Below are 27,898 nucleotides of genomic sequence, written 5' to 3'. Positions count from 1 at the left end.
TGGTGGAATTTAAAGCAATCCAAAGTTCTTGTCTTTTTTGGGAGGAGACTGATAATTTTATGTGTGTTAACATTTCGAAGGTAATTAAAAGACTGTACATGGAGTGTTAAACTTGTAACTAGTACAGGGTATAAATGAATTACTAAACAAAAACCTTCAACAGTTGTCTGCCTCTGGCTCAGGTCATGATCCTGAGGTCCCAGAATCCAACCCTGTATCAGGATCCTTGCTCAGGGAGGAGTCTGCTTCTCCTTCTGACCACCCCCTCTCTCTTGCTCTCTCTCTTTCACTCTTGCTTTCAAATAAATTAATAAAATATTAAAAATCTTAATAAAAAAAGCCTCAGAGAATTAAAAAAAATAAAATGACAAGAAAGGAGACAAAATCAAGCTAGAAAAGCAGAACAAAGAGAAAGTACAAAATAACATAGTAAAAATAAATTCAGATCAATTGACAGTCATAATAATCAGTAAATAAAAAATAGTAGACTTTAAGGCAAAAATTATTCTTTAGAAGCAACAGAATCACTACACTATGATAGAAAGTTGCATATTACTACTAAGACATAATTCTGAACTTGTATGAATCAAATGACATAGCTCCAACAGATATAGAATAAATTTTGGTAAAACTTCAAGGCTGAGTATAAAAATCTACTTTTAAGAAGAGATTTTAAGGGATCCCTGGGTGGCGCAGCAGTTTGGTGCCTGCCTTTGGCCCAGGGCGCGATCCTGGAGACCCGGGATCGAATCCCACGTCGGGCTCCCGGTGCATGGAGCCTGCTTCTCCCTCTGCCTGTGTCTCTGCCTCTCTCTCTCTCTGTAACTATCATAAATAAATAAAAATTAAAAAAAAAATAAAAATATAAAAAAAGAAGAGATTTTAACACCTTCTAAATAATTGATAGATTAACCAGGCAATAAATCAGTAGGAATACAAAAAAAAAAAAAAAAAAAAAGAATAATATGAACTCAATCTTAAATCTTTACATAGGCCACTACTTTCATCAATAATATAAATATTCATTCATTTTAAGTACACATAAACATTTACAAAAATTGGGGCACCTGGGTGGTTCAGTGGTTGAGTGTCTGCCTTTGGCTCAGGTCATGATCCCGGGGTCCTGGGATCAAGTCCCACATTGGGCTCCCTGCAGGGAGACTGCTTCTCCCTCTGCCTATATCTCTGCCTCTCTCTCTGTGACTCTCATGAATAAATAAATAAAATCTTTAAAAATATTTACAAAAATTGGGCACAGATGTGTTCATAAAATGTGTGTCAATAAATTTCAAAGAATAAACATCATTCAGAAGAAATTAATCATAATTCAATAAAGTTTAAATGAATATAAAAGGGATAACTGGAGAAAAAATCCACACGTTTGGTAACATAGTATTACATGTCTAATAACCTGTAGGTCAAAAAAGAAATTACAATGAAAATTAGAAAATATAAAGCAATACCAATAACACAATAGTACTTACCAAAACCTGTGCTATAAAGCTAAACTAGTACTTACAGGAGAATATGAGGTCTTAAATGATTATATTAGCAAAGAAAAAAGGCTAAAATTAATGTACTAAGCATCCAACTTTATAAATTTTAAAATAACAGAATATAATGTAGTAAGTAGAAGGAAATACCAAAGAATAAAAAAACTAAAATAAGAAACAAACATATAATAGAGAGAAATAAAAGCCCAAACTTGTTTTTATTTTTTATTTATTTGTTGTTTGTTTGTTTGTTTTAGAGAGAGAGAAAGAGCAAGCGGAGGGAGGGAGAGGGAGAGAGAATTCCAAGCAGGCTTCATGCTCATCGTGGATCCCCTCATGGGGCTCAATCTCACATCCCTGAGATCATAACCTGAGCTAAATTCAAGAGTCAGACACTTAACTGACTGAGTCACCCAAGCATGCCCAATATTGTTTTTACAAAAGACTAATAAAATTAGCAAATTTCTGGAAAGATTACTCAATAAAAAAGAAAAAAAAGGCACACATGCACAAACTTCAGAATGAAGGGATATAGTTATATACCTTCAATTATAAAAATAATAGGAGAATGCTGTAACAACTTCATACCATTAACTTTAAAACAAAAATGCAAATTGTTTTAGAAAAGTATAACTACTTAAAACGAACTCAAGAATAACTAGGAAATCTAAATAATGTTAAAACCATTAAGGAACATCAATTTGATTAATATCAAATCAGATGTCAAATATTTTTTACAAACAAACAAACAAACAAACAAAAACAGAAAACCTCATTAGGCCCATATAGTTTTGTAGGTGATCTCTTCCAAACAATCTAGGGAATGATAATTCTAATCTTATTCAAACTCTATCAGCAAACAGAAAAAGAAGAAATACTTTCCAATCCATTTGATAGACTAATGTAATTTTGGTATTAAAACAAAACTAGGACAGTATAAAAAAGAAAATTACAAAAAAAAAAAAAAGAAAATTACAAGTGAATTTTTTTTTGTAGACAGAGATCAGTTTAATTCCACTCAAACAATGAGAAGGATCGAGTTGATGGCCTCCAATTCTTGATAGCAGGAGTCAGATGAATAGACCATATTAGGCCACTACTTTCATGATGGGACCTCCTCTATGATGCATCCCATAAAATTCATACATGTCTATAGCAATCATAAGATGCCACTCTGGACAAAACACCTTAGTAATAACCTGATCATCCTTTCTTTAAAATAGTAAAATGGATTTTTATTATTTATTTATTTTATTTTTAATTTTTTTATTTAAATTCAATTTAGTTAATATATAGTGTATTAGCTTCAGGGGTAGAATGTAATGATTCTTCAGTTGCATGTTACATTCAGTGCTCATTACATCAAGCACCCTTCTTAACTCCCATCATCCAGTTACCCCATCCTCTCCCAACCCACCTCCCCTCCAGCAACCCTCAGTTTGTTTCCTATAGTTAAGAGTCTTTTATGGTTTGCTTCCCTCACTATTTTCATCTTATTTTATTTTTCCTTCTCTTCCACTATTTTGTCTATTTTGTTTCTCAAATTCCACATATGAATGAAATCATATATTTTTCTGAGTCTTATTTCGCTTAGCATAATACCCTCTAGTTCCATCCACATCATTGCAAATGGCAAAATTTCATTCTTCTTGATGGCTGAGTAATATTCCATTGTATATATATACTGCAATCTCCTTTATCCATTCATCAGTTGATGGACATCTAGGCTCTTTCCATAGTTTGGCTATTACAGACATCTGTGCTATAAACACTGGGGTCCATGTGCCCCTTTGAATCAGTATTTTTGTAACCTTTGGGCAAATACCTAGTAGCACAATTGCTGGGTGGTAGGTCAGTTCTATTTTTAACTTCTTGAGGAAACCCCATACTGTTTTCCAGAGTGGCTGCACCAGTTTGCATTCCCCCAGAAGTGTAAGAGGCTTCCCCTTTCTCTGCATCCTCACCAACATTTGTTGTTTCCTAAGCTGTTAATTTTAGCCATTCTGACAGGTGTGAGATCTCATTGTGATTTTGATTTGTATTTCCCTGATGCTGAGTGATATTGCACATTTTTTCATACGTTTGTTAGCCATTTATATGTCTAAATGTCTGTTCATGTCTTCTGCCCATTTCTTGACTGGATTTTTTGTTTTTTATGTTTTGAGTTTAATTTGTTCTTTATATTTTGGATACTAGCCTTTTATTTAATACATCATTTGCAAATATCTTCTCCCAATCTGTAGAATACAAACTCTCCCTCTTCGCAGATGACATGATACTGTACATAGAAAACCCAAAAGACTCCACCCCAAGATTGCTAGAACTCATACAGCAATTTGGCAGTGTGGCAAGATACAAAATCAATGCCCAAAAACAAAAACAAAAACAAAAATCAATGCCCAGAAATAAGTGGCATTTCTATACACTAACAATGAGACTGAAGAAAGAGAAATTAAGGAGTTAATCCCATTTACAATTGCACCCAAAAGCAGAAGATACCTAGGAATCAACCTAACCAAAGAGGTAAAGGATCTATACCCTAAAAACTACAGAACACTTCTGAAAGAACTTGAGGAAGACACAAAGAGATGGAAAAATATTCCATGCTCATGGATTGGCAGAATTAATATTGTGAAAATACTTTTTAGTTTTGTTAATTGTTTCCTTTGCTGTGCAAAAACTTTTTACCCTGATGAAGTCCCAATAGTTCATTTTTGCTTTTGTCTCCCTTGCCTCTAGAGACATCTGGTAAATATCATTCTTTAAGGAACTCTGTAGTCAAAATTAGATGTGAAAGAGGTTAAGAATATGCCACACAAGCAGGAAGTTGTAATACGCTTATCAAGTGTTCCAGTCACTTTTATGCTGGAATGTGTTTTAATGAGAGATTTAAAAAAAAATCCACCAGAGGACAAGGAGTTGAAGGAAGATAAATGAGGGTAGAGAAGGAAATGGATAGTCAATAGAGATAGTGCAGTTCTTAAAGTGGAGAAATAGAGTATCATGGGAAAAAAAAAGATGTCAAAATAGACTATTGTGAGTGTGAGTAGTATCAATCTTCAGTAGTACCAAAACACTAAAGTAAAAATTTAAGTTATTAACTGAATTTTAAGCCACATGAGAGTAGGGAGAGCATTTACCATGTTCTGAGCATAGGTCCTGGCATATAATAGACTCTCAACAAGCATTATTGCATGAATGAATGAGTGAATGAATGCATAGCTATTAAAATATTAGCAGTGTAGAAGTACCCATGTGGTACTAGATTAGAATGACAAACGTTAGTATGAATTTATGTTTACCCAAGTGGATATATAATTATGTGTGTATACGTGTATATTCATGGATTATTTTTCTTTTTTTAATTTTTATTTTTATTTACGATAGTCACACAGAAAGAAAGAGAGGCAGAGACATAGGCAGAGGGAGAAGCAGGCTCCATGCACCGGGAGCCCGACGTGGGATTCCATCCCAGGTCTCCAGGATCGCGCCCTGGGCCAAAGGCAGGCGCTAAACCGCTGCGCCACCCAAGGATCCCCATGGATTATTTCTTAATTCTGCCTAGTGAAAGCACCAAGAAACAAACAACACTCTGGTAGCTACAAGCATTTCCAGCACTTAGATCTGGGTTTTTAATTTCATTCTCCAATAAAAAGAAACAGTGTTCTTTCGAGAAATGGCCGATTCTAGGCCTGGGGCAGAGAATATACAATATGACCCTGGAACATCTGGTAGTGCCAGAGAGTAAAGAAAGCGGGGGGAGGGGGGGGGGGAGTGGGCGGGCAAGGGAAGAATATGTCAAGGGGACCCAGGAGTCAACTGAAATAACTCTCTATAGTCAAAACTAGAACAATTAAGCTAAGCACCACCCAATAAATAAAGTAGTATTGGATTATAACTTGAAGGATAAATTAAACATCTGTGAATCCTTACTGATAGAAATAAATGATTGAATAAGTTAATGAGAGAGAGTAAAAGACTTCTGATACAGAAGAATTCCAAATACTTGTGTAGACACTGTTTCCCTCAAGGAGATGGAGCATATCTCTCCATATCTCAAGTGTGGGCTGCACATAGTAGCTTCCTTTCAAAGAATATAGCATCAAAAAAGGGTGGTTGAGGGCAGTACTTCATAGTGGAGAACCCCACCAAACACTACCTTAGCCAGGTGTTCAAGGTTAACATGTTCAATAAATCATGTTGATAGCATGTACCCTTGGTATCATGTGATATTATTGTCATAACTGGCACTTAATGTCTATTCTTTCTCCCTAATCCTATAACCCCAGTCTAAGCATGAGAAAAGCATCAGAGAGACCAAAATTGAGGGACGTTCTGAAAATATCTTACTACTTCAAACTGTCCAAGTCTTAAAAAAAAAAAAAAAAAAAAAAAAAGGAAAGTTTGAGAAATTCATAGTTTAGAGGAACCTAAGGAGATAAAATATCTAAATGAAATACAATATCCTGGATGGAATCTTAGAACAGAAAAGGGACATTAGGTAAAAACTATTAGTCAATAATAGCCTATCAATATTGGTTCATTTGTTGTAACATGCTAATTTAAGATGTTAAAAATAGGGGAAACTGGGTAGAGTAAATTAGGATTCTGGGCATTATCTCTGAAACTTTTCTGTAAATCTAAAACTGCTCTAAACTAAAAACTTTATTCAGGGATCCCTGGGTGGCGCAGCGGTTTGGCGCCTGCCTTTGGCCCAGGGCGCGATCCCGGAGATCCGGGATCGAATCCCACGTCAGGCTCCTGGTGCATGGAGCCTGCTTCTCCCTCTGCCTGTGTCTCTGCCTCTCTCTCTCTCACTGTGTGCCTATCATGAATAAATAAAAATTAAAAAAAAACACTTTATTCAAAATATATCAGCTAACATTTATTGAGGACATAGTATATGGCAACTCGTTTAAGCAGTTATACCTACTAAGTACTTTAATCTTCATGACAACCCTATAATGCAAACATAATTATCCCATTTCATAAAGAAACTGAAGCAAAGAGGGGTTAAGTAATTTGTCCAAGGCTGTCACATAGCCAGCAAGGGCTGGAGCAGGGAATGGGGCCTAGGAGAAAGAATTTTCCCTTCTTAGTATAAGATGACCTCAAGAAGTGCCTCTTAGCACCATGATTTGATTCTCTGATTTTTAATAGGTCTGTTGTGTTGAGGATAGAGTATCTCGCAAGTTAAAAAGCTACTATTGAGGCATTTTTGGGAACTATGGTAACAAATTAATAGGGTTTCAAACTCCTACTAGAGTGAAAGGGGAGGGAGGGAGATTATGGGTATAAATGTGAGTAACTTAAGCTTTATAAAAACAATTTCAATAAAATGAGGAATTTACTTAGTGGGATAAATTGGCAATGGTTATTACCCAAAAGTATAGTAGGGAAAATGGCCACACTCTAAAGGATTAAGACAGCTGGCTTAGGTAGAGTGCATACCATTACATGAAAATAATCATAAAAGTTTTTAAATGTGGATGATTGTCAAATTATATAACTTGGTTGTGAACAAAATTAGAAGCCTAAAGATCATAGTCAGCCAAAGGGGGAAAAAAAATAGCCGTCTTTATAAAGAAGGCACTGCTATGCATAAGAGAAAAAGTGAAGTACAACAATCAAAGCATAACAAAGAATGAGGTTTTGTTTTGTTTAATATAGTAGAGAGCTGAAATCTAAGAAAGAGTCAATGAAGCCATTATTTTGGTAGGCAAACCTAGAAACGGTTGGCTCCTGTAAAGGAAATGGTGGAAGACCTGAATAGATTCATTCAGAAATAGGGTGAAGCAGAGAAAGCAGCCTCTAACATGACCTTCAGAAGCAGTATTTGTTCTGATTGACTTGTGCATTGGCTGAAATTATTTTATGTTTGAATGAGTCTTTTCTTATAATCTTCCTTTTCTTCCTAATGCTGGACTCCCAAGTGTTTTCTTTTTCCTCATATTCTTTCCATATTTCCATTTATGTCAGCCATAAGGCAGAGCCTTCATTGGGTATTTTCTGAGTTATGTGTATTCAGAAAGAGACAGAAATGGAGGGTAGGAACTTTTCCTTAATATTAGCAAGTCCCTCCTCCTTTTTCAGGTTGACATCTTCACAAAACAGAAAGTAGATTTTAATGAGAAGGTTCTCTTCCCATTACATTGCTACCAGAAAGACTCTACATTTCAACGAAATCTCCTCTTAAATTTCTTAAAAACATAGAAGATACCAGCATTGTGAATATCTCTGTATACTCCAAGTAGAAGCCAATGCTTATCAACATCTGGGGGGAAAAGATGTTAAATAAGATACATATAATAAAAGCTGTGTGTTTAATAAATGTGATTTTTCAAAGAATTCACCACATGTTAAACTGTAGGAAACTTAATTTTTTTTTAAATTCACTCTTGAGGCGCCTAGGTGGCTCAGTCAGTTAAGCCATCGACTCTTGATTTCAGCTCAGGTCATGATCCCATAGGTCATGAGACAGAGTCCCATGTCAGGCTCCATACTCAGTGGGCAGTTTGCTTGAGATTTTCTTTCTCCCTCTCCCCCTGCCCTTTCCCCTTCCTTCTCCCCCTCCCCACTCATAAACTCTCTAAAATAAAGAAATCTTTTTTAAAAATTAAAAAATTCGTTCTTAAAGGTCAGTGTAGTCAGTAAGTGTTCTCCAGAGAAACCTAAGCAACAGAATATATAGATATAGATACAGCTATGGACACAGATGGACATATAATATCTTTTCTTTCCAAAAAAATTGTTTCATGGCCTGGCATATGATTTAATGTAGGTTCACATCAACCATAGGTTTGAACCTTGTACACAGTAAAAAGAAAGTTATTATTTAACATAGCACACATTTATAAGTGACAGACATTTGATAAAACATTAAGAAATCAAACATTTAGCTAAGCATTCAGAGAAATGACTTACCATGAGTTATGGATTTTGAAATAGTCCCCAAAGGATTTACAGCAAATCCCTTCACTGAAGACATTTAAAATTAGATTCAAAGAAAAACTTGAGTGAGAGCATACTGGAGTGAAAACTCCCACACTAACAAATATAAAACAGATGAATTTTAGCTTTTTCTATTTCTAATATTCACAACTGTCATTTTTGTGATTCATTAAAAAATAGATTTGGTATTCTAAACTCTTGGCCACAAATAACATAAAATAAAATAAAAATTAAGGCCGCATCACTTAATTACGATTCCCGAGACCTATAGGTTTACAAGACATTCAAGGGCAAAACTGTAAACTTTGTTTATTATACTTTTATCATTCACAGAAACAGAGGGTTCTTAGGGAAGTTCTTCTTTAGAAAATGATCTACTCCTGAGCTCCCCACAATTCACTGGGGATTCTGACCTGCAAGCACTACAGCTGATTTTAATTGCCACGATGATGCATAGAGAGAGATGTGATATCTGGAGTAACTGGCTTCTAAACAATGAGGGGCTTTAAAGATTAAAGTCAACACTTTAAATTGCACTCACAACTGAATAGGAAGCTAATGCTGACCATTGAATGCAGGTGTAATATTCTCCATATGTTTTAAAACTTTATAACTGAAAGAGATCAAGCCCCCTGCATCACAGCAATAAAAACTCAAGGACAGTACATTACAACATTGTATTTTGAAGGTCAGAAGTGCAAAGATCATGATGGTAAAATAAGACAAACCTATTGTGAGAAGTGTTCTTAGATGTAGAATGCCAATCTGAGAAATCAGTGCATACTGTGAGGCCTCCTTAGCCAAAGGCAAGCAGACTTTTGTAGCTAAATGTACCTTGAATACCTAAAATGTTGGCCTAGAAGTGAATTGGTCCATAGCTCCCGTGGTTACCTGACAACTAAGAACACTGGGTGCATGAAATGCTGACTAGAGCCTTTCAGATATGAGAAATAATGCCTAGACTTCATGCCTAGATAAGAGTTCACTGAACACTATTAGAATTGAAGCAAAGAACTTTTAAAAGTAACATTCTGTAATCATAGTATCCTTAAGAAGCAGCGCATCCCTAAAAGTAGACAGTCTTTGGTGAATGAAACAGTATTAAATGCAAAAAATTAAATCAGACAAGCCAGGAGTAACCCTACCATGTGAAAGAAAATCCTCCAAATAGTCCAGTTTTGTTTTAGCCACTGACATATGGGAAAATTTATGTAGTAAAGTATATGCTTATAAAGTTTCAACTTATATATAGTTGGGGAAACAATTTATTATACCAAAGAAGCATAAATGTGTGACAGATGGCAATGCTTTTTTTTTTTTTTTTTTAATTCTTGGCAGGGTCCCTTTTTTAGCTGAAAGGCTTTCACTTCTTAAAACTATGAACATTGTCATTCACACCTATTTTCTGAAATTAAACAGACCAATTCTATGATGAAACCTCCTATAAATTTGGTTACTGTATAATGTCTTCCCCTTTTGTATCATAAATTATCTAGAGTGCCACTTTCTGTAGCATAGTGAAACAGGCCAAAAGTAGGCAAAAGGCAAGAAGCTTTCATTTCACATTCTCAAAATCTGTTTTTTAAAAAAATCTTCTACATAAAAAAATCTACAAAATCTTGTTAGGACTTTTAACAAAGGAAACTATAAAAAAGGTGATAGCGAAGTACATTATTCCATCCTGAAATCTTTATATTTGACATTTAAAATATTCAATTCCTCCAAATCATTTGCTAGATCATAATTTATGTTCACAGATGTCTTAGTGAAGAGTCATGGTTCGTTTTCTGAAAAATGAGCAAAAATGTCCATAGGCATATGTGACATAAGCAGACTAATTTATTGTATTACTTTCATATGCAAACATCTTCTTTAAAGTAAGAAATTTATGAACTTGATAAAGAAGTGAAAGAATGTACTGTGGGAGCAGGTGGAGAGCAAGGTAAAGAGTGGATACCTCTAGCTGCAGTCTCTGGAAGGGCAAGGATTCGATTTTTTAGCCTCCCACAGTGGCCAGCACTGCATCCTGCCCACTTGAAAGTCACAAGTTTGTTTTCCTAGGCCAGTGGGGGAAGGCTGGCTACTGTTAGGTTTATCTAAAGCTGACTCTCAAATGCAAATTATCAAAAATGTTAGAGTAGTTAAGGTAACTCCAGCTGCTATTGCAAATGCCAACATGTCAGCAGCTTAAGAAAATAAAAGTCTATTTCTTATTCACTTAGTGGTCCCAAGCAATGCATCTGGTGGAGAAAGAGTGGAGTTCAGGGCTAAGGGAGACTCTAGAACCTCTGTGCCACAGCAAACATTCAGAAATGCAAGGCTTTCAGTGTCACCCCAATATCCAAGCCAATTGGGGAAAGAGCATGAATAATGCTTGGGGGATATTTTTAAGGGCGAGGCTTGGATGTGCTGATACATCATTCTGTTCATGTCCCATGGCTAGAACGCAGTAACATGTTCCCATCTAAGGATAAGAAAGGCTGAAAAATGTTGTCTGACTCTCACAGTAGGAGGAAAGAGAATGAAATGTTTGATGAACAGCTAATCAGCTTTTGCCACAATATATGTCACAAAAACTTTATTGCTGCAAAAATTGGGGTTAGACAGCCCTCACTTATAAGACAAAGCTAGTGACACTTTCTCTGCAATTTTAAAGAACACTTAATTTTACTTTTTTTCTCCTTATTCCATCTTTCCTCTTCATTTCACTTTCTTATCTGCAACCTATTTTATTAATCATCCACTAGTGATTTGGCCAAACTGATTATCCATATTGATTTATATTGAAATATGCATATGCATTCAAGAAGAAAGAAAATTATTAACATAGTATGCCATACATAAGCATCTAGTTAACTTTTTTATGAAATCTAACTGGAAGGTCAACAAACTTTTTACTGCTTTTCTAATAAAAATGCAAGACCTTTTTCCCAGATGGTTTAAACCTATGGGAAGAATTATAATCAAAATGTAGAATGATGTAATCAATGATTACTTACATTTTTTTGTCTGTAAGCCATTCATCTTTATATTCAAGCTGCAATCCAAAGACAGTTTTCATCTTATAAAGAAAATTTAAATGACTGACAAAATTTTGGAGAGATTTCTATGATAATGTACCAGTGTCAGCCTAGGTGGTTGCTCTGGAGACCCTCAGGAAAATCTCTTTCTGGCATGTTTCCTCTGGGCTCACTATGCATCAGACAAGAGAAGGCTTCCAGATATGATTTCTGAGTAGGCTGCATGAATGTAGTCCCTCCCAGAAGATAAATATACATATTGCAGCAAGAAGGGAAAAGTTGATATTTTTTGGAAATTTCCTGTGAAAAGACTGTTTCTAGAAATTGTGTGTCCTCTTTAATATCTGTATTAAAGAACTGGGCCGGGCGGAAAAAGTTGCCCTTTGTTGGTTCAAATTATGAATTGGAGTTGAGAAGCAGCAGCATCTTTAAACCTGCCTCTCGCCCCCAGTGAAGTAAGGTAGTAGTGGCTGGATATCACTAGGGCCCTCACATACATTTTATTCCTCAAAGAAAGCAATAAAACCATTGAAACACCTTCCCCTGTAGAAGGTCAGCTGGCAGGTTGTGCTGAATGAAATCAAGCTGCAGGTCATATGGGTCACCTTAGCCATCCCTGGCCCATTGGGATCATTGATGCATCTCACCTCCCAGCAAGTGCAGGGTTCAAGGGAATAGTTAAACATTGCATTTTACAGGTACTAAAAGCAAAGCGTCCTTGGTTGAGTTCTACCCCTGTCTGTCCTTAAATTAGTATTACTATAGTAAAAAAATTAATAAAATTAAGTATAGCACCTCAAAGAGGGGGATCTCTCATTTTGGCAGTCCTAAAACAGTTGCTGAGGAGGTTAATTAAGCACAGTGGATTGGGTACCTGGGCAATCCTGGATTCTAACCCTGGTACTGTCAAGCACACACTGTGGAACTTGAAAAAAGGTGGTTGTAAGAATTAATTGATATAACTATGCGCAGGATATAGCCAGTGATCATGAAACAGGAGCTCTTGTTATTACCATTACTATTATTACTATGATTACTATTTAGGGGACTTTGACCACCTTTAGGTAGTGGTGTGTGTGAAGGGTGGGGAGAAAAAGAAAGACTACTCACCAGTGGAGGACAGTTTGAGGGAACTGGTGCTGATTAGGCAGAGAAGAGACCTAGAAAGACCATAATCTCAACTACAGTTCTCTGAAGGACCTCTTGGAGAAGTGATCAGACTGACCTGTTTAGGAAGTCCCTGGGAAGAGGACCCAAGACCAAAGCAAAGGATGGAGGTCCGGGAGATAAAGTTGGCTTCACATAAAGAAGATTAGAATGGATGAGAAAGTGGCATGGGATGTCTCTGGAGGGAGTCAGCTCACCATTCTAAGTTGCCCAGGATGGGGAAAAAAGAAAAAAATGTGTAGAAATCATGGACGGGATTTCAGGGATTTTGAGTTTTCAGACAATGCGTCGGACCAAATGGGCTCCAAGAAGCAGCAGAGGAGCAAAGCGAGTAAAAGGAAGTAGGCAGACGAGCTCCAGGCCAGCCTGGGCCTGACCTCCCGTACTTGCACGGTTGTTCTGCTGGAAAATCGTAAAATTTAATCAAGGGGTCTGGAAGTCCCGCCTGGGAGTAGCCGCGCGCTGAGAAGCTCGGTTGCTGTGGCGACGGATACGGTTGGCCAGCGGATTCAGAGCAGATTTGGGGGAGGGGAGCCGAAGTCCTTCAGGACCTGGGCGTGGCTCCGGTTACTATGGTAGCGGGGACGCTTAGTCCGGGCCTGAGCCCAGTTTAGACGCCAATGCTCTTCCCGTCCTTTGCATGGCACCCAAGAAAGAGAAAGGCGGGACTTCGAGCAACAGTTCTAAGATATGGGAACCTTCGCTCATCGGTGCACACTTCAATCAGGTGAGCCTGAGCCCTGTAGGTCCTCTCGGACCCTGTCACGGCCAAAGCCCCGCCAGACCCTCCAGGCAACGCCGCCTCCCCTTCCGAGAACCTCTTGCTTCTGCTCTCCCAGGCCTGGTCGCTCCTCCCACTAGAGGGCCCAGGGTCTCATCTGCTGAGAGTGGGCGTTAAGAGGAGGGAGGGGATGCTGGGTGAATCAGTGCGATTTCAAAGGATGGAGAAAGCTGAGTGCTGGGGAACAGAGGTGCTGTCGCTCTGACACCTCAAGATCCTCTTCAGGGAAGTCGCACAGATGCACTCCAAAATCATACTGGAGTTGTCTTATGATCTGTTGGCTTCCTCTTGATCTCTCCTGAAGGACAGAAATCCTGTTTGATTCATCTGTAGCCTGGCCTGTAGTAGAGATTCACTGAATACTATTGGCAAAGAGAGGTGGAGTAGCTAAGATATCAACGTATTTAGTACAAGTGAGCCTTGTGCGGATAGGAAAAGGTGAAATTCTTATGCAGTACCCTGATTCCACGATATCAAAGACTTGATATATTTTGCAGGTTTTGTAAGAGATTGGAGTACTGAGGGATTGGCTGCTAGATTCAGCCACAGGGTGGCAAAAAAGCATCAGGCAGTTTGTAACCAACCTGCCACATGACTTCCAATTGCACAGCATCCCGACCAGGCTAGCTCCCCATCCCATCACACCTACCAACATTTAGTTCATTGGGGAGCCAATAGCTCTTCTCACCTGTTGCTAGGAATCCACTTCTACACTTAGTTGTTTCTAGATCCAAGTTAACATTTGGATGGAGAAAGGTTGCTTCTGAGAATTCCAGCCTGCCATTCCAATGTATGTTAAAAACTAGAAAAAAGATATTTTTCATTTTCTGTATGTGTGGACTTTGCACTAAAGAATCCATACTTAAAGGAAAATATATCCAAAGTCTTTTTTGTCCTTATTTTCTCCTGCATTTTTTTTCTCTAAGAACAGTAATTCCATCTGATATGGAATTCCACCTGGTGAAAAATTTCATGAAAGTAGTTAAGATACTGCTAATGTTGACATGATGTCATGGAATTTGGGGTTATATCTATGACTTTAAGAAAGAAGGATGTCAGCTCAGTAATTCTCAGTGACATTCTCAAATTCTGAAAGTTGTTTTTCAAAATATTCTGTAAAAGCACCCTCTCTTTTGCTTTTATAAGTCAGCACTAGCCAAAATAACTTTTTCTCCATTTTCTTTGAGATTGTGTAGGCCAAGTTTGGGCTTGGAGTGAAACTTTCTGCTTGAATTATAAACTGCTGAACAACAGAATTTGATGGAGGTGCTGACACTGCATTAGCTTTAGTGTTGCAAATATGAAGCTATAATTTTCCTAGTTGAATGGAAAACCTAGAAACACTATTTTTCCTTATGGCTTGAAAACCTGAAATAATATTCAGCTTTCTCGGTTCTGCTCAAACAGTAAAATTTCAATAAATCTTATATATTAAAAGAAAGAATTTGAACTCAAGGTAATAGGTAGTCTTAACTACAAAGGCTGAAACTCTTCAGTTTGTTAAATACATGGTTTTTTAAAGCAGGGGAAGACAACTGTGCTCCACTTCCTCTCCTACTTTTTTTTTCCCCTCAGTTTCATTTCACATCTGCTCCAAGAGAAAAATTCCTGGATTAACCCAGAGGTCCAATGTCCTGAGGCATGCCTTAACCACCAATGTAATAGACTCTGAATTTGGGCTAAAGATGATGAGAGAGGTGTGAATTCCTTATTCACAGGGTTTAGCAAAGTGTTTTGCAGGTAGTGGGTACTCAAAAAATGTTTTGCCTTGGCACCCAAAGTTTCTTTCTGTATAATTGCTACTTATAGAAACATTGTTGCCAGTATGTATAGTTGAGAATGTGTGTTCTGTGTGTTGTGTGTGTGTGTGTGTGTGTGTGTGTGTGTTAGGGATAAGAGAAAGGGAAATTCAGTCTCCCATAAGCCAGTTTTTAGAATTAACTGATTAAAGAACTCATATCAGTAGTAATTTTGAACTGGTGTTCACATGCAGCTGCATTAGACTTTAAAGAGATCAACAAGTTTATAACTTGGTTTTGACAAATTTACTTTGTAATGGTATTTTGGGCTATCCTTTCCAGCTGAACTAATTGCTCTTTTTTTTTTTTTTTTTAAGATTTTATTTATTGGGATGCCTGGGTGGTTCAGTGGTTAAGTGTCTGCCTTCGGCTCAGGGCGTGATCCTGGAGACCCCTGGATCGAGTCCAGCAACAGGCTCCCTGTATGGTGCCTGCTTTTCCCTCTGCCTGTGTCTCTGCCTCTGTGTGTGTGTCTCTCGTGAATAAATAAATAAAATCTTTTTAAATAAGGATTTATTTATTTATTTATTGAGAACGAGAGAGTTGGGGGGAAGTGGCAGAGGGAGAGAGAGAGAGAGAAGAGAATCTCAAGCAGACTCTGCACTAAGTTACACAGTGGGACACAGGGCTCAGTCTCAGGACCCTGAGATCATGACCTGAGCTAAAACCAAGAGTCAGACTCTCAACAGACTGGGCTACCCAGACCCCCGCAGTTGCTAATTTTTCAGTACACTTCAGTTGGTTCTAAAACACAAAAGATAGCAAATAACGCAAGATATTTGTTACTAAGCACTAAATAACTAAATAGAGACTAGAAGTTAGGAAGATGAATGTGGGCTAGGATTGTCAGGAAATTTTTTGTAAAATAATTTGCCATTAGCTAGGCCCTAAAGACTGAGTAGAATTCAAGGAGGTAGAATGAAGGAAGATGATTATTTTAGGTAAGGAGATCAATATACATGACTTAAATAAATCTGGGATGTTTAAATTGAGATAGAGAAGGACACCTGGGTGGCTCAGTTAAGTGTCTGCCTTGGGTTTGGGTCCTGATCTCAGGCTCTCAGGAGCCTGTCTGCTGGGCTCCCTGCTCATCGGGGAGTCTGCTTCTCTTTCTCCCACTCCCTCTGCTTGTGCTTGCTCTCTTGTGAAAGAAAGAAAGAAAGATAGAAAGAAAGAAAGAAAGAAAGAAAGAAAGAAAGAAAGAAAGAAAGAAAGAAAGAAACGAAAGAAGACGAAGGAAGGAAGGAAGGAAGGACAGGAAGGAAGGAAGCCTGCATGACATGAAGGAGAAAGAAGAACGAAAGACCGCCCTCATCACGCCATAAATCCCTCCCGCAATCCATACCGCACTCCCTACCGCCAGACCTCCCCGAACGAAAATAGAACGAAAGCAAGAACGAAAGAAATAAATCAAATGAAAGAACGAAGTAAATGTAAAGAAGAAAGACAGAAGCAAAGAAAGATAATGTAGATCAGACTGCTTCTGGTATACATTGCTCCAGAATTAATTCCATCAATCAAATGGTCATTTACTAACTTTGCTATCTATGTGGCAAAACATTTATCTTGTTAATATACATGAACTATCACACCTCAAATTAGATAAAAAGAAAATATTTAGGTACTGGCAATAATTGGCAATAAAATTATAAAAATACAACTTAGTGTGGGCTTGTATGTGACGTAGACATTGTATTTATGATCTCCAGCAGCATTAGGGAGTTAAAGATGCTTTTAAAGATAAAATCTTTCCATGCAACTGTCAAGGCAGCCTCTATTGGCCACAGTGAAAGGAAGAGGTGTTAACCTAAGCATTCGGTGACTGAAGGTGCTATCTGGAGACATTCTGGTCTAAGATATTTTTATTTGTTATTTTTTTTATTGCAATAAAATGTGGTAACATGAAATTTGCCATTTCAACCATTTTTGAATGTGGCATTAAGTACATTCATGTTACTTAACCATCAACCATCACTACCATCTATCTGCAGACCTCTTTCATCTTCCCTGATTGAAACTATACCCTTTAAAGAATTCCCTATACCTTTCTCTCACTGGCTGCTGGCAACCATCATTCCATCTTTTGTCTCTATGAATTTGACTACTTTAGGTATTTTATGTAAATGTAATTATTCAGTACTTGTCTTTTTGTGACAGGCTTATTTCATTTGGCACAATGTCCTCAAGGTTCTTTCATGTTGTAGTATGTATTTAGATTGCCCTGTTTTTAAGTCTGAATAATATTCCATTGTATGTACAGAATACATTTTATCTATCTATGTATCCATTGCCAGGCATTGATTTGCTTCCAATTCTTGGCTATTGTGAATAAGGATGCTATTAATATGTGTGTACAAAACTCTGTTTGAGTCCCTGTCCCTATATTTAATTTTTTCTGAGTATATATCTAGAAGTAGGGCTTGCTGGATAGTATGGTAATTCTATGTTGAAGATTTTTTAAAGATTTTATTTATTTATTCATAAGAGACACAGACAGAGAGAGAGAGGGAGAGACCCAGGCAGAGGGAAAAGCAGACTCCCCGCAAGGAGCCCCATGTGGGATTCGATCCTGGATCCCAGGATCACACCCTGAACCAAAGGCAGATGCTCAACCGCTGAGTCCCATATGTTTAAATTTTTGATGAGCTGCCATAACATTTTTCACAGTGACTATACCATTTTATGTTCCTACCATAAATGCACAAGTGTCCCAATTTGTCCACATCTCCACCAATACTTCTAAAATTTATATATATATATATATACATATATATGTATATCAGAATGTATTTATATTCTGATGTATTCATATATTTATATTTATTAATATATATTAAATTATATTTATATATATTCAGCCATCCTAATGAATGTGAAGTGGTATTTCATTGTAGTTTTAATTTGCATTTCCTTAATGATTAGTGATATCACACATCTTTTTATATACTTTTGGCCAATTGTATATCTTTTCTTAAGACTTTATTTATTTGAGAGAGAGAGCATGTATTCAAGAGTGGGAAGGGGCAGAAGGAGAGAAGCTCAAGCAGACTCCGTGCTGAATGTGGAGCCCCACTGCAGCTCAATCCCAGGACCCTAAGATCATGGTCCGAGTCAAAACCAAGAGTCTAAGGCCCAATGGACTAAGCCACCCAGGTGCCCCAAATTGTGTATCTTCTTTTGCCAATTTTTTTTAAGATTACATTTATTTATTTACTTTTTTGAGAGAGAGCACAAGTGGAGGAAGGGGCAGAGAGAGAAGGAGAAGCAGACCCCCCACTGAATAGGGAAACCAACATGGAGCTCTATCCTAGAACCCCAAGATTATGACCTGAGCTGAAGTCAAGACACTTAACTGACTGAACCACCCAGGTGCTCCCTTTTGCCAATGTTTTTCATGGAGTTGTTGAGTTTTTTTACTATTGAATTATAGGGCAATTTATATATTCTGGATACTAAACCATTATGAGATATATGATTTGCAAATATTTTTTTCTTTTCTCTGTATTTCCTCTCAACTCTGTTGACAGTGTCCTTTGATGCACAAAGTTTTTAATTTTGAACATGTTCAATTTATCTAATTTTGCTTTTGCTGCCTGTGCATTTGGTGTCACATCCGAGAAATCACTACCAAATCCAGGGTCACAAAGCTATTTTGCTATGTTTTCCTCTAAGATTTTTATGGTCTTAATCTTGCGTGTAGATGTGTGGTCCATTTTTAGTTAATTTTTGTTGTATATGATGTAAGGTAAGGATCCAACTTAATATTAATATTAATATTAATATTAATCCAACTTAATATTCTTTTTGCATGAAATATCCAGTTTTCCCAGCACCAATTGTTGAAAAGGCTGTCCCTTCATGTGGAGAAAGGGTGCCACAAGGGACAATACAAGTGCAACAAAATTTACTACCATATTGAATGTGGCTTTTTCTTGATTGGGCGTTCACTTGGTTGCCTTCGGTCTTTGGTTTCAGAGCTCCTATAGAGTTATTTTAGTCAGTCTTTAGTTGTTCTTTCATGTTTCCAGGGGGTACAGAGGGCACATAACTGCCTAGTCTCCTATTTTGTTGATGTCACTGTGGTCTAAGAGAATTTGTAATCAATTCTGATTTTTTCATTTATTCCAAGCCTACTATATGTCTGAGAAAGGCTGAGAAAGTAGAGATTAATAGAAGCTTTGTTCATGACAATTTAAGCAAATTTTCCACAATTGTCCAAACAACATAGCCATTACTTATAGGAGCTTACAGACTGCAAAAGGCCTGTCTCGGGATGTCCACTCTCACCACTGCTATTCAACATAGTGCTAGAAGTCCTAGCCTCAGCAATCAGACAACAAAAAGGCATTAAAGGCATTCAAATTGGCAAAGAAGAAGTCAAACTCTCCCTCTTCGCAGATGACATGATACTGTACATAGAAAACTCAAAAGACTCCACCCCAAGATTGCTAGAACTCATACAGCAATTCGGCAGTGTGGCAGGATACAAAATCAATGCCCAGAAATCAGTGGCATTTCTATACACTAACAATGAGACTGAAGAAAGAGAAATTAAGGAGTCAATTAAGGAGTCAATCCCATTTACAATTGTACCCAAAAGCATAAGATACCTAAGGATAATCCTAACCAAAGAGGTAAAGGATCTATACCCTAAAAACTCAGAACACTTCTGAAAGATCTTGAGGAAGACACAAAGAGATGGAAAAATACTCCATGCTCATGGATTGGAAGAATTAATATTGTGAAAATGTCAACGCTACCCAGGGCAATTTACACATTTAATGCAATCCCTATAAAATACCATGGACTTTCTTCAGAGAGTTGGAACAAATCATCTTAAGATTTGTGTGGAATAAGAAAAGACCCGAATAGCCAGGGGAATATTTAAAAAGAAAACCATATCTGGGGGCATCACAATGCCAGATTTCAGGTTGTACTACAAAGCTGTGGTCATCAAGACAGTGTGGTATTGACACAAAAACAGACACATAGATCAATGGAACAGACTAGAGAATCCAGAATTGGACCCTCAACTTTATGGTCAACTAATATTTGGCAAAGCCGGAAAGACTATCCACTGGAAAAAAAACAGTCTCTTCAATAAATGATGCTGGGAAAATTGGGCATCCACATGCAGAAGAATGAAACTAGACCATTCTCTTGCACCATACACAAAGATAAACTCAAAATGGATGAAAGATCTAAATGTGAGACAAGATTCCATCAAAATCCTAGAGGAGAACGCAGGCAACACCCTTTTTGAACTTGGCCACAGCAACTTCTTGCAAGATACATCCATGAAGGCAAGAGAAATAAAAGCAAAAATGAACTATTGGGACTTAATCAAGATAAGAAGCTTCTGGGGGATCCCTGGGTGGCGCAGCGGTTTGGCGCCTGCCTTTGGCCCAGGGCGTGATCCTGGAGACCCGGGATCGAGTCCCACATCGGGCTCCCGGTGCATGGAGCCTGCTTCTCCCTCTGCCTAGGTCTCTGCCTCTCTCTCTCTCTCTCTCTCTCTGGGACTATCATAAATAAATAAAAATTAAAAAAAAAGATAAGAAGCTTCTGCACAGCAAAAGAAACAGTCAACAAAACTAAAAGACAACCTGCAGAATGGGAGAAGATATTTGCACATGACGTATCAGATAAAGGGCTAGTTTCCAAGATCTATAAAGAACTTATTAAACTCAACAGCAAAGAAACAAACAATCCAATCATGAAATGAGCAAAAGATATGAACAGAAATCTCACAGAGAAAGACGTAGACATGGCCAACATGCACATGAGAAAATGCTCCACATCACTTGCCATCAGGGAAATACAAATCAAAACCACAATGAGATACCACCTCACACCAGTGAGAATGGGGAAAATTAACAAAGCAGAAAATCACAAATGTTGGAGAGGATGTGGAGAAAGGGGAACCCTCTTGCACTATTGGTGGGAATGTGAACTGGTGCAGCCACTCTGGAAAACTGTGTGAAGGTTCCTCAAAGAGTTAAAAATAGGCCTTCCCTATGACCCAGCAATTGCACTGCTGGGGATTTACCCCAAAGATGCAGATGCAATGAAACGCCAGGACACCTGCACCCCGATGTTTCTAGCAGCAATGTCCACAATAGCCAAACTGTGGAAGGAACCTCGGTGTCCATCGAAAGATGAATGGATAAAGATGTGGTCTAGATACACAATGGAATATTACTCAACCACTAGAAACGACAAATTTGCTTAGATGTGGAGGGACCTGGAGGGTATTATGCTGAGTGAAATAAGTCAATCCAAAAAGGACAAACTTTATATGGTCTCATTCATTTGGGGAATATAAAAAATAGTGAAAGAGAATAAAGGGGAAAGGAGAGAAAATGAGTGAAAATATCAGTGAAGGTGACAAAACATGAGAGACTCCTAACTCCGGGAAATGAACAGAGTTCATTTGGGTTGGGGTTGGGGTGACTGGGTGATGGGCAGTTAGGGGGGCACTTGGCGGGATGAGCACTGGGTGTTATGCTATATGTTGGCAAATTGAACTCCAATAAAAAAAAATAAAAAAGGCTTGTCTCTGGGTAATGTCAGATAGCTTCAAAATGACTGAGCTATCTGTATTTCAATTGGAATTTTGTGTTATGGTCAGAACTTTTGTGTCAACACAGGATAAAAGAACTTTACGATGTTTTTGACAGTAAGTGACAGCATGATAACACTATAGAAAATATTCAGAATGCCAGTAAGAATCCTTTTTTTTTTCCCATTAAGATATTATGGACATTTGTCTCAAATGTGTTCTTCACAAAACCAAATGTGTTCTTCACTAGCACAGTGCCAGTGCCCAAAGTTTGCATTGATTTACATATCTCACAGGTAGAGTTTTGGGGATTTTGCTAATTTTGTTAAATCCTTTCATTTTTTCAGATTATCTGAGGATAGTTATTTCTTTTCATTTGTTCCTGGTTTTAGTTCTCATTTTTATGTGTAGCAGAATGGCAGCCATAATTCATGAGGCCATCTTTAGGCATAGCAATTATTCCATTTACATATTGTGACCCACCACAAAAAAAAAAAAAAAAGAAAAAAAGAAAAAAACCATTAAAAAAAGAGCAAAAGAGTTTATGGCAATCCACATACTCTTTAACCCAGCCAGTTTCGCTCTTCTAATACACTGACTTTAGGTCCCTAATACCCAACTTAAGGGACTAGACACTTATTGTTATTTGCCTTACATTTATCACTAAGATGTTACTTCTTGATTAAGACTTCAGTTCCTCTTTAATATGAATATCTATATGCTTAAAAATGTTTGGGAACACCTACCATCATATATTGAGGTCCTTACTGAGAGTCAGGAGGTCTTGTTTCCAACTTCCATATTTTCATTTTCAGTGTGTGTTTTTATACATTTAAATGTATGATACTTCTCAAGTAAGTAGGGATATTTGCATCAAAGACAAAATTTGATGTTATACATGGTAGTGCCCTTCTTTAGTATGCTCACTCAGAGGTGGAGACTCCCAGGGTATCTGGGCTAACCTGCCCCTTTCACATCACTGACAACCCAAGCATTTCAAGGTCTGGTTCTTAGACATGCAGTGATTTATCCACTCTCACTTTGGCTCTAGGCTTTATCTTATAATTCAGTACTTAGTCACAGAATGCCTTGAATTATGTGCTATCTATTCATGGTTTATAGAGCACAAGTATAATGTGAGCTGCCTCACAGCAAATCACATCTTTCTATTCCTTGTACCTACCTCATAATAACTAGCATGGTTGTAGGCACATGGTATCACACTCAAAGTATATTATTGGAATTAGTTCATTGATTTACTTTGAAATAGGAATAAATCTATACTGTGGAAACCAGGACAGTTAGTAGACAGTGGAGATGTGTTCTAAGAGAAAAGGAAGGGACAGAAAGCATTTACATAAAAAAGCATCACAACAGATACATAACACGATTATGACAGTGCCCAGAAAACAACTATGCAATGATGCTGTTTCACTTCTCAGATATTTCATCTGCCAGCCAGTAGATATTAAATGAAAGTTCTTCGAAACATTTAGTTAGTGGTCTCTCCTTATTGTACTTCAGTTGAGGAATAGTATTTTTCTCTTATTAAATGTAGTTTAGTAACAATAGCTGAGTTGTGCACATTTGAAAAATAGTAATAGAGCTCCCTCCAGTCTTGGGCAAAGTTTATAATTCTTGTTAAAGATTTAACAAGGTGGATAAGGATTCAAGATAGGTATTGCTGAAATATTAATATCCCAGACCTCTTAAACAAAGTTATAAAACATACAGATATTAAGATGATAATAAACTAAGTTAAAGTCTGTTTTTTTGAGAGGAAAATGTTCAATTAAAATGAACTGCTTGAACCATTACAAATATATTTTATCAAAAAGGGAAATACATTTTATTGGGCAGAATCCTTAAACTGTGTTTGAGAGGCAGTGAAGGATTTTTCAACTTTTTTGATCTTAAACAGGGAGCTATTTCTCATGTTAATGTGTATTTAAGACTTACTGGAAATACTCATAATATGAGCTGAAGACTGATGTCTGGCAGCAAGCATATTTCTGAAATTGGGTTGGTTTTTATTACTATATTTTCTGAAATATGCTTTCATTGATATTTACAAAACAAATTGCCAGTTCACACAAAGGTTGTTTTAATAAAAGCCAACAAAAACAACTGAGTTGCTAGGAAGAATGTTAAGAGGGAAATGGACTTTTCATAACCTCACATTATAATTTCTCCTTTTTGGACAAAAATGTATTATTTGAGTGAATTTGGAACCAAAAGGAATTAGCATGTCAAAATATCTACCTAGATGTTATATGTGATCACTTATTGCAAATGAAAAATATTAAATATAAGTAAAATATAAATGTTGCCAATATGAGCTTGGCAACCCTCTAGGAAAATTTTAGTTAAGAAATGGTGCACGTTAACCATGTTTCAGCTTTAGCCTTAGAAACCATCATTGGCTCCCAGATACCCATGGGATAAAATCCAAGATGCTCTGCCTGGCTTTCATGGCCCTGTCTAATTTGGCCTTTCTCTGCCCATCCATCTTTTTCTCTTTCTACTCCAGTTGAATGGTCTCTGTAGTATCCCCAGGCACATAGTGACTATACCCATGCAGGTTCCTGGCCTAAAGACCATCCAGCTCCTTCTCATTAAAATCCTCCTTCATATCTTCCAGAAAGAAGCTCAAGTCACACAGTTCTGTCCCTCACTGACTTTTCTCCTTCTATTAAACTACTCCAGTGATGATTATCTTTACTGCTATCCTACTTTGAGGTGTGGGCCAACAGTTTCAGCATCATCTACTATATCTATGTTCCCTTACAACACTGCAAATTTCTGGAAGGTAGCAAAAGGTTAACATACTTAATTCCTGGTCATAGCACTTACTAAGAGTGATATATAAGTACATAGTGATCTTCAAGAGATACTTTTGAATTAAATACATTGAATGCATTTTACTGTCTCCGCCTCCTGGCCTGTTTTCTCCTTTGAGCTCTAGGATTAATCCCAACCCATTGGTTATAAGAATGTAAATTGAAGAAAATCTCAAAGCCTTAATTTTTGCAACCATAAAACAGGGACAGTGTTCATACCTCCCTTGCAGATATAGGACGATTGTTGAAAGGATTTAAAGGCATCTAGTGCATAGTATTTCAGGCTTCACATGTCCAAACCCAAACCTCAGGTTTTCCCTTTCAAACCTGCTCTTCATCTTCTCAGTGAGTGGTCTCACCATTCACCTAGTGAATCACTAGGGCCAAAAATCTTGCAGTTATAAGTGTTTTACACCTTTTATGCACCTCATAATTAACTTTTAGTAAATCCTATTGGTTCTACCTTGGAGGTGTATTTAAAATCCATCCTGTTGGTACCACCTCCATTGTTACATCCTAGTCCAAGCCATCATCATCTGCCTAAGCTGCAAGTAGCTCAAGAGCTTCAGAATTTGGTGTCTTTCTCCCATTTTTGCTGACCTAGAGTCTCGTTACCATACAGAGCTAGAGTGGTTCTTTTAATATGTAACACTTAGAGTAAAATTCAGATGTCCTACCATGGCCTTGAAGACACTTATGTGTGCATTCTCTGCCAACTACTTTGACTTCATCTGGAATTTTACTGGCCTTTTTTTGCTGATCTTCAGATCCATCAGAGAGTACATTGTCATCTTTGCTCTTACTGAGCCCTCTGCCCAGAATGACCTTTCCCAAGATAATCACGTGAGTCACTCTTGCTCTCCTTTCAAGATTCTGTTCAAATATTTCCTTTCCTGATCATCCTACTTAAACCACACCATCACATTCCATCCACTTAACCCTGACTCTGTTCCTGACTTTCTACTTTACATATATTTTATTATTCTCTGTTTTCCTCCATGAAGGCAGGGAGTTACCCTGCTGACATATAGAGAGGCTCAAATAGCGTTGCTGAATGGAGGAATAGTAGGGGCTCAATAAGGAGGAGCTCCTAGTAATAATAATATTACTATATTTACTGGAGTAGTATGAAAATCAAATAAAGTATCTGAAAGAATGTGGAACACTATGTAGCCCTAATAATAATTATTATTTTATCATATGATCATATAATAATTATTGTTATTATTCTTTTATATATATTTTCACACGGATGTTACACATATTCAAACTCAATATATTTAAAACTGGAACTATCCTGTTCATTGAAATAAACACTCTAGTAACTCCTCTTCTAATTTTCAACTGGTAACACGTCCTGCTATTGTTACCTATTTCTTTTTTTTTTTAATTTATTTTTTATTGGTGTTCAATTTACTAACATACAGAATACATTTAATTGTGACAACATATTTTTAAAATTTTCACCCCTGGATGAAGAGGCAAGAAGGAAGTTGGAAGACTATTATAATAGTGTTGGAAGTTATGAGGGGCAACTTCCTTCTTGCCTCTTCATCCAGGGGTGAAAATTTTAAAAATATGTTGTCACAATTAAATGTACATCAACATATACATTTTAAAAATTAAAATATTAGGGATCCCTGGGTGGCTCAGCAGTCTAGCGCCTGCCTTTGGCTCAGGTCGCGATCCTGGAGACTCAGGATCGAGTCCCACCTCAGGCTCCCTGAATGGAGCCTGCTTCTCCCTCTGCCTGTGTCTCTGCCTCTCTCTCTCTCTCTCTCTCTCTGTGTGTGTCTCATGAATAAATAAATAAAATCTTTAAAAAAATAAAATTAAAATTAAAAAATTAAAAATCACTTTTTATTCTCTATAAAAACTAAAGTATATATACCTTATGAAACTCTTTGCCAGATGGTATAATTTTTAATACTTATCAGTCATATAATTTTTCTAATGATTTCAAAATCATTTGTTGGTTTTCAGAAGTGTTGTTTCTGCCTTTGGTTGATGGTTTTCATGTCCTAAAAGTTGCCTTTCTCTAAGTCATAAGGTGACATGAAGAATGTATGCAGGCTCTTCCTGTAACTTTCCTTTTAAATTGGTAGTCATTAGGTAATTTGTAGTTCTCTGTATGTAGAGAATTTCTCTCAATATCAATATTGTACATCATGTTAAAAGTAATCAATTATACTTTTGCACTTCTTATAAATCTAACTTTTGAACTTTTAATAATTATGTCAAAATTTTTTCTAGTCTTCATAATACTGAGTTTTTATATACTTAATTTCTTTATTATCACTTAAGTCACAAAACCATTTCTTAGAATGTCATATTTAATCAGTTGGCTTAATTTTATTAATTTTTGATCACCCTAAACCTACTTGGTTAGCATACATAATGTGGCTAAAGTTTAGGATTGAATAAATTGGAAGAGGTTAATAATTCATCATACTTTTCATTTTTGTCATAAAATAATAAACCCATTTCTGTACAATTTGTTAGACAGTATAACAGTTTTCCTCTTATAATTATTTAGTTTTGTTTCAAAGTGTATCCTTTATTCATTTGTTTGTATATATCTTCTGCTTCTCTTTTATAGGATGCTTTCTTAATTTTAAATGGGCAACATATTTTCATTTCTCTCTTGTAAAGCTAAAGAAGGTACTGAAATTTCTAGTAGAATATCTCATTAAAGCCAAATGCCTAAAAGCTAATTGCATTTTTCAAATATTTAACAACTCCCACTTCATGATTCACATTAAAACGAACACACAGACCTGGCATGATTTCCTCTCAGTGGCTGCAGCTCTAGTTCTATAGTTTGCCCATTGGAGTCCTAGCATTTCTCTAATATACAATCCTGAACTCTCTTCAGATTGATTATTTATCTCTGGTGTTTGTTTAATACATGGCAATAAATAGAAAATTTATAAAGAAGATACTAATACTGATTTATTTGGTATACATCTTTTGTTGCGGCAGCTGACTATGTTGAATGTATTGAGTTGGGACGAAAACAAAACCTCTAGAACGTTCTTCAAAATTGTTGATTGAAACTCCAGACTTTCTCCATGTTACCTCTCCGGCACTGTTTTCATGTGAATCCTTCTCAGTGAAACCATTTTTCTTAGTACCCACTGAAATAGTTTGAGATAAAACAGATGCTTTTCTATCTTATTCCACCAGATCAACAAAAAATACCCAACCATTTTCGGTTACTTGAATGTTGCATATTAGGTATTATCAAAACATCTTTACATGAAACTTTTAAAGCTCTACCAATAG

General features: G+C 36.9%; 1 protein-coding gene and 1 long non-coding RNA gene across 4 annotated transcripts in view; one reads left to right on the top strand and one right to left on the bottom strand.

Moving 5' to 3' along the window:
* Window positions 1–27,898, bottom strand: part of LOC119869690 — a 100,089-nt gene that overhangs the window by 14,286 nt on the left and 57,905 nt on the right. The gene's annotated exons all lie outside the window — the stretch shown is intronic.
* The window catches only part of SPAG17 (sperm associated antigen 17), a 227,159-nt gene continuing 212,403 nt past the window's right edge, over window positions 13,143–27,898 (top strand). For 2 of the 3 annotated variants that reach the window (XM_038561900.1, XM_038561898.1), the window contains exon 1: window positions 13,144–13,358. In XM_038561900.1, the coding sequence (XP_038417828.1) occupies window positions 13,272–13,358 (87 nt within the window). In that variant the 5' untranslated portion in view covers window positions 13,144–13,271. Of the gene's footprint in view, window positions 13,359–27,898 lie in introns of all 3 variants that reach the window. The other variant, XM_038561899.1, reaches the window with a different exon arrangement.

Source organism: Canis lupus, chromosome 17 (genome assembly GCF_011100685.1).
Source record: "Canis lupus familiaris isolate Mischka breed German Shepherd chromosome 17, alternate assembly UU_Cfam_GSD_1.0, whole genome shotgun sequence".
Classification (NCBI taxonomy): domain Eukaryota; kingdom Metazoa; phylum Chordata; class Mammalia; order Carnivora; family Canidae; genus Canis; species Canis lupus.
This window is presented reverse-complemented; position numbering and strand designations above follow the sequence as displayed.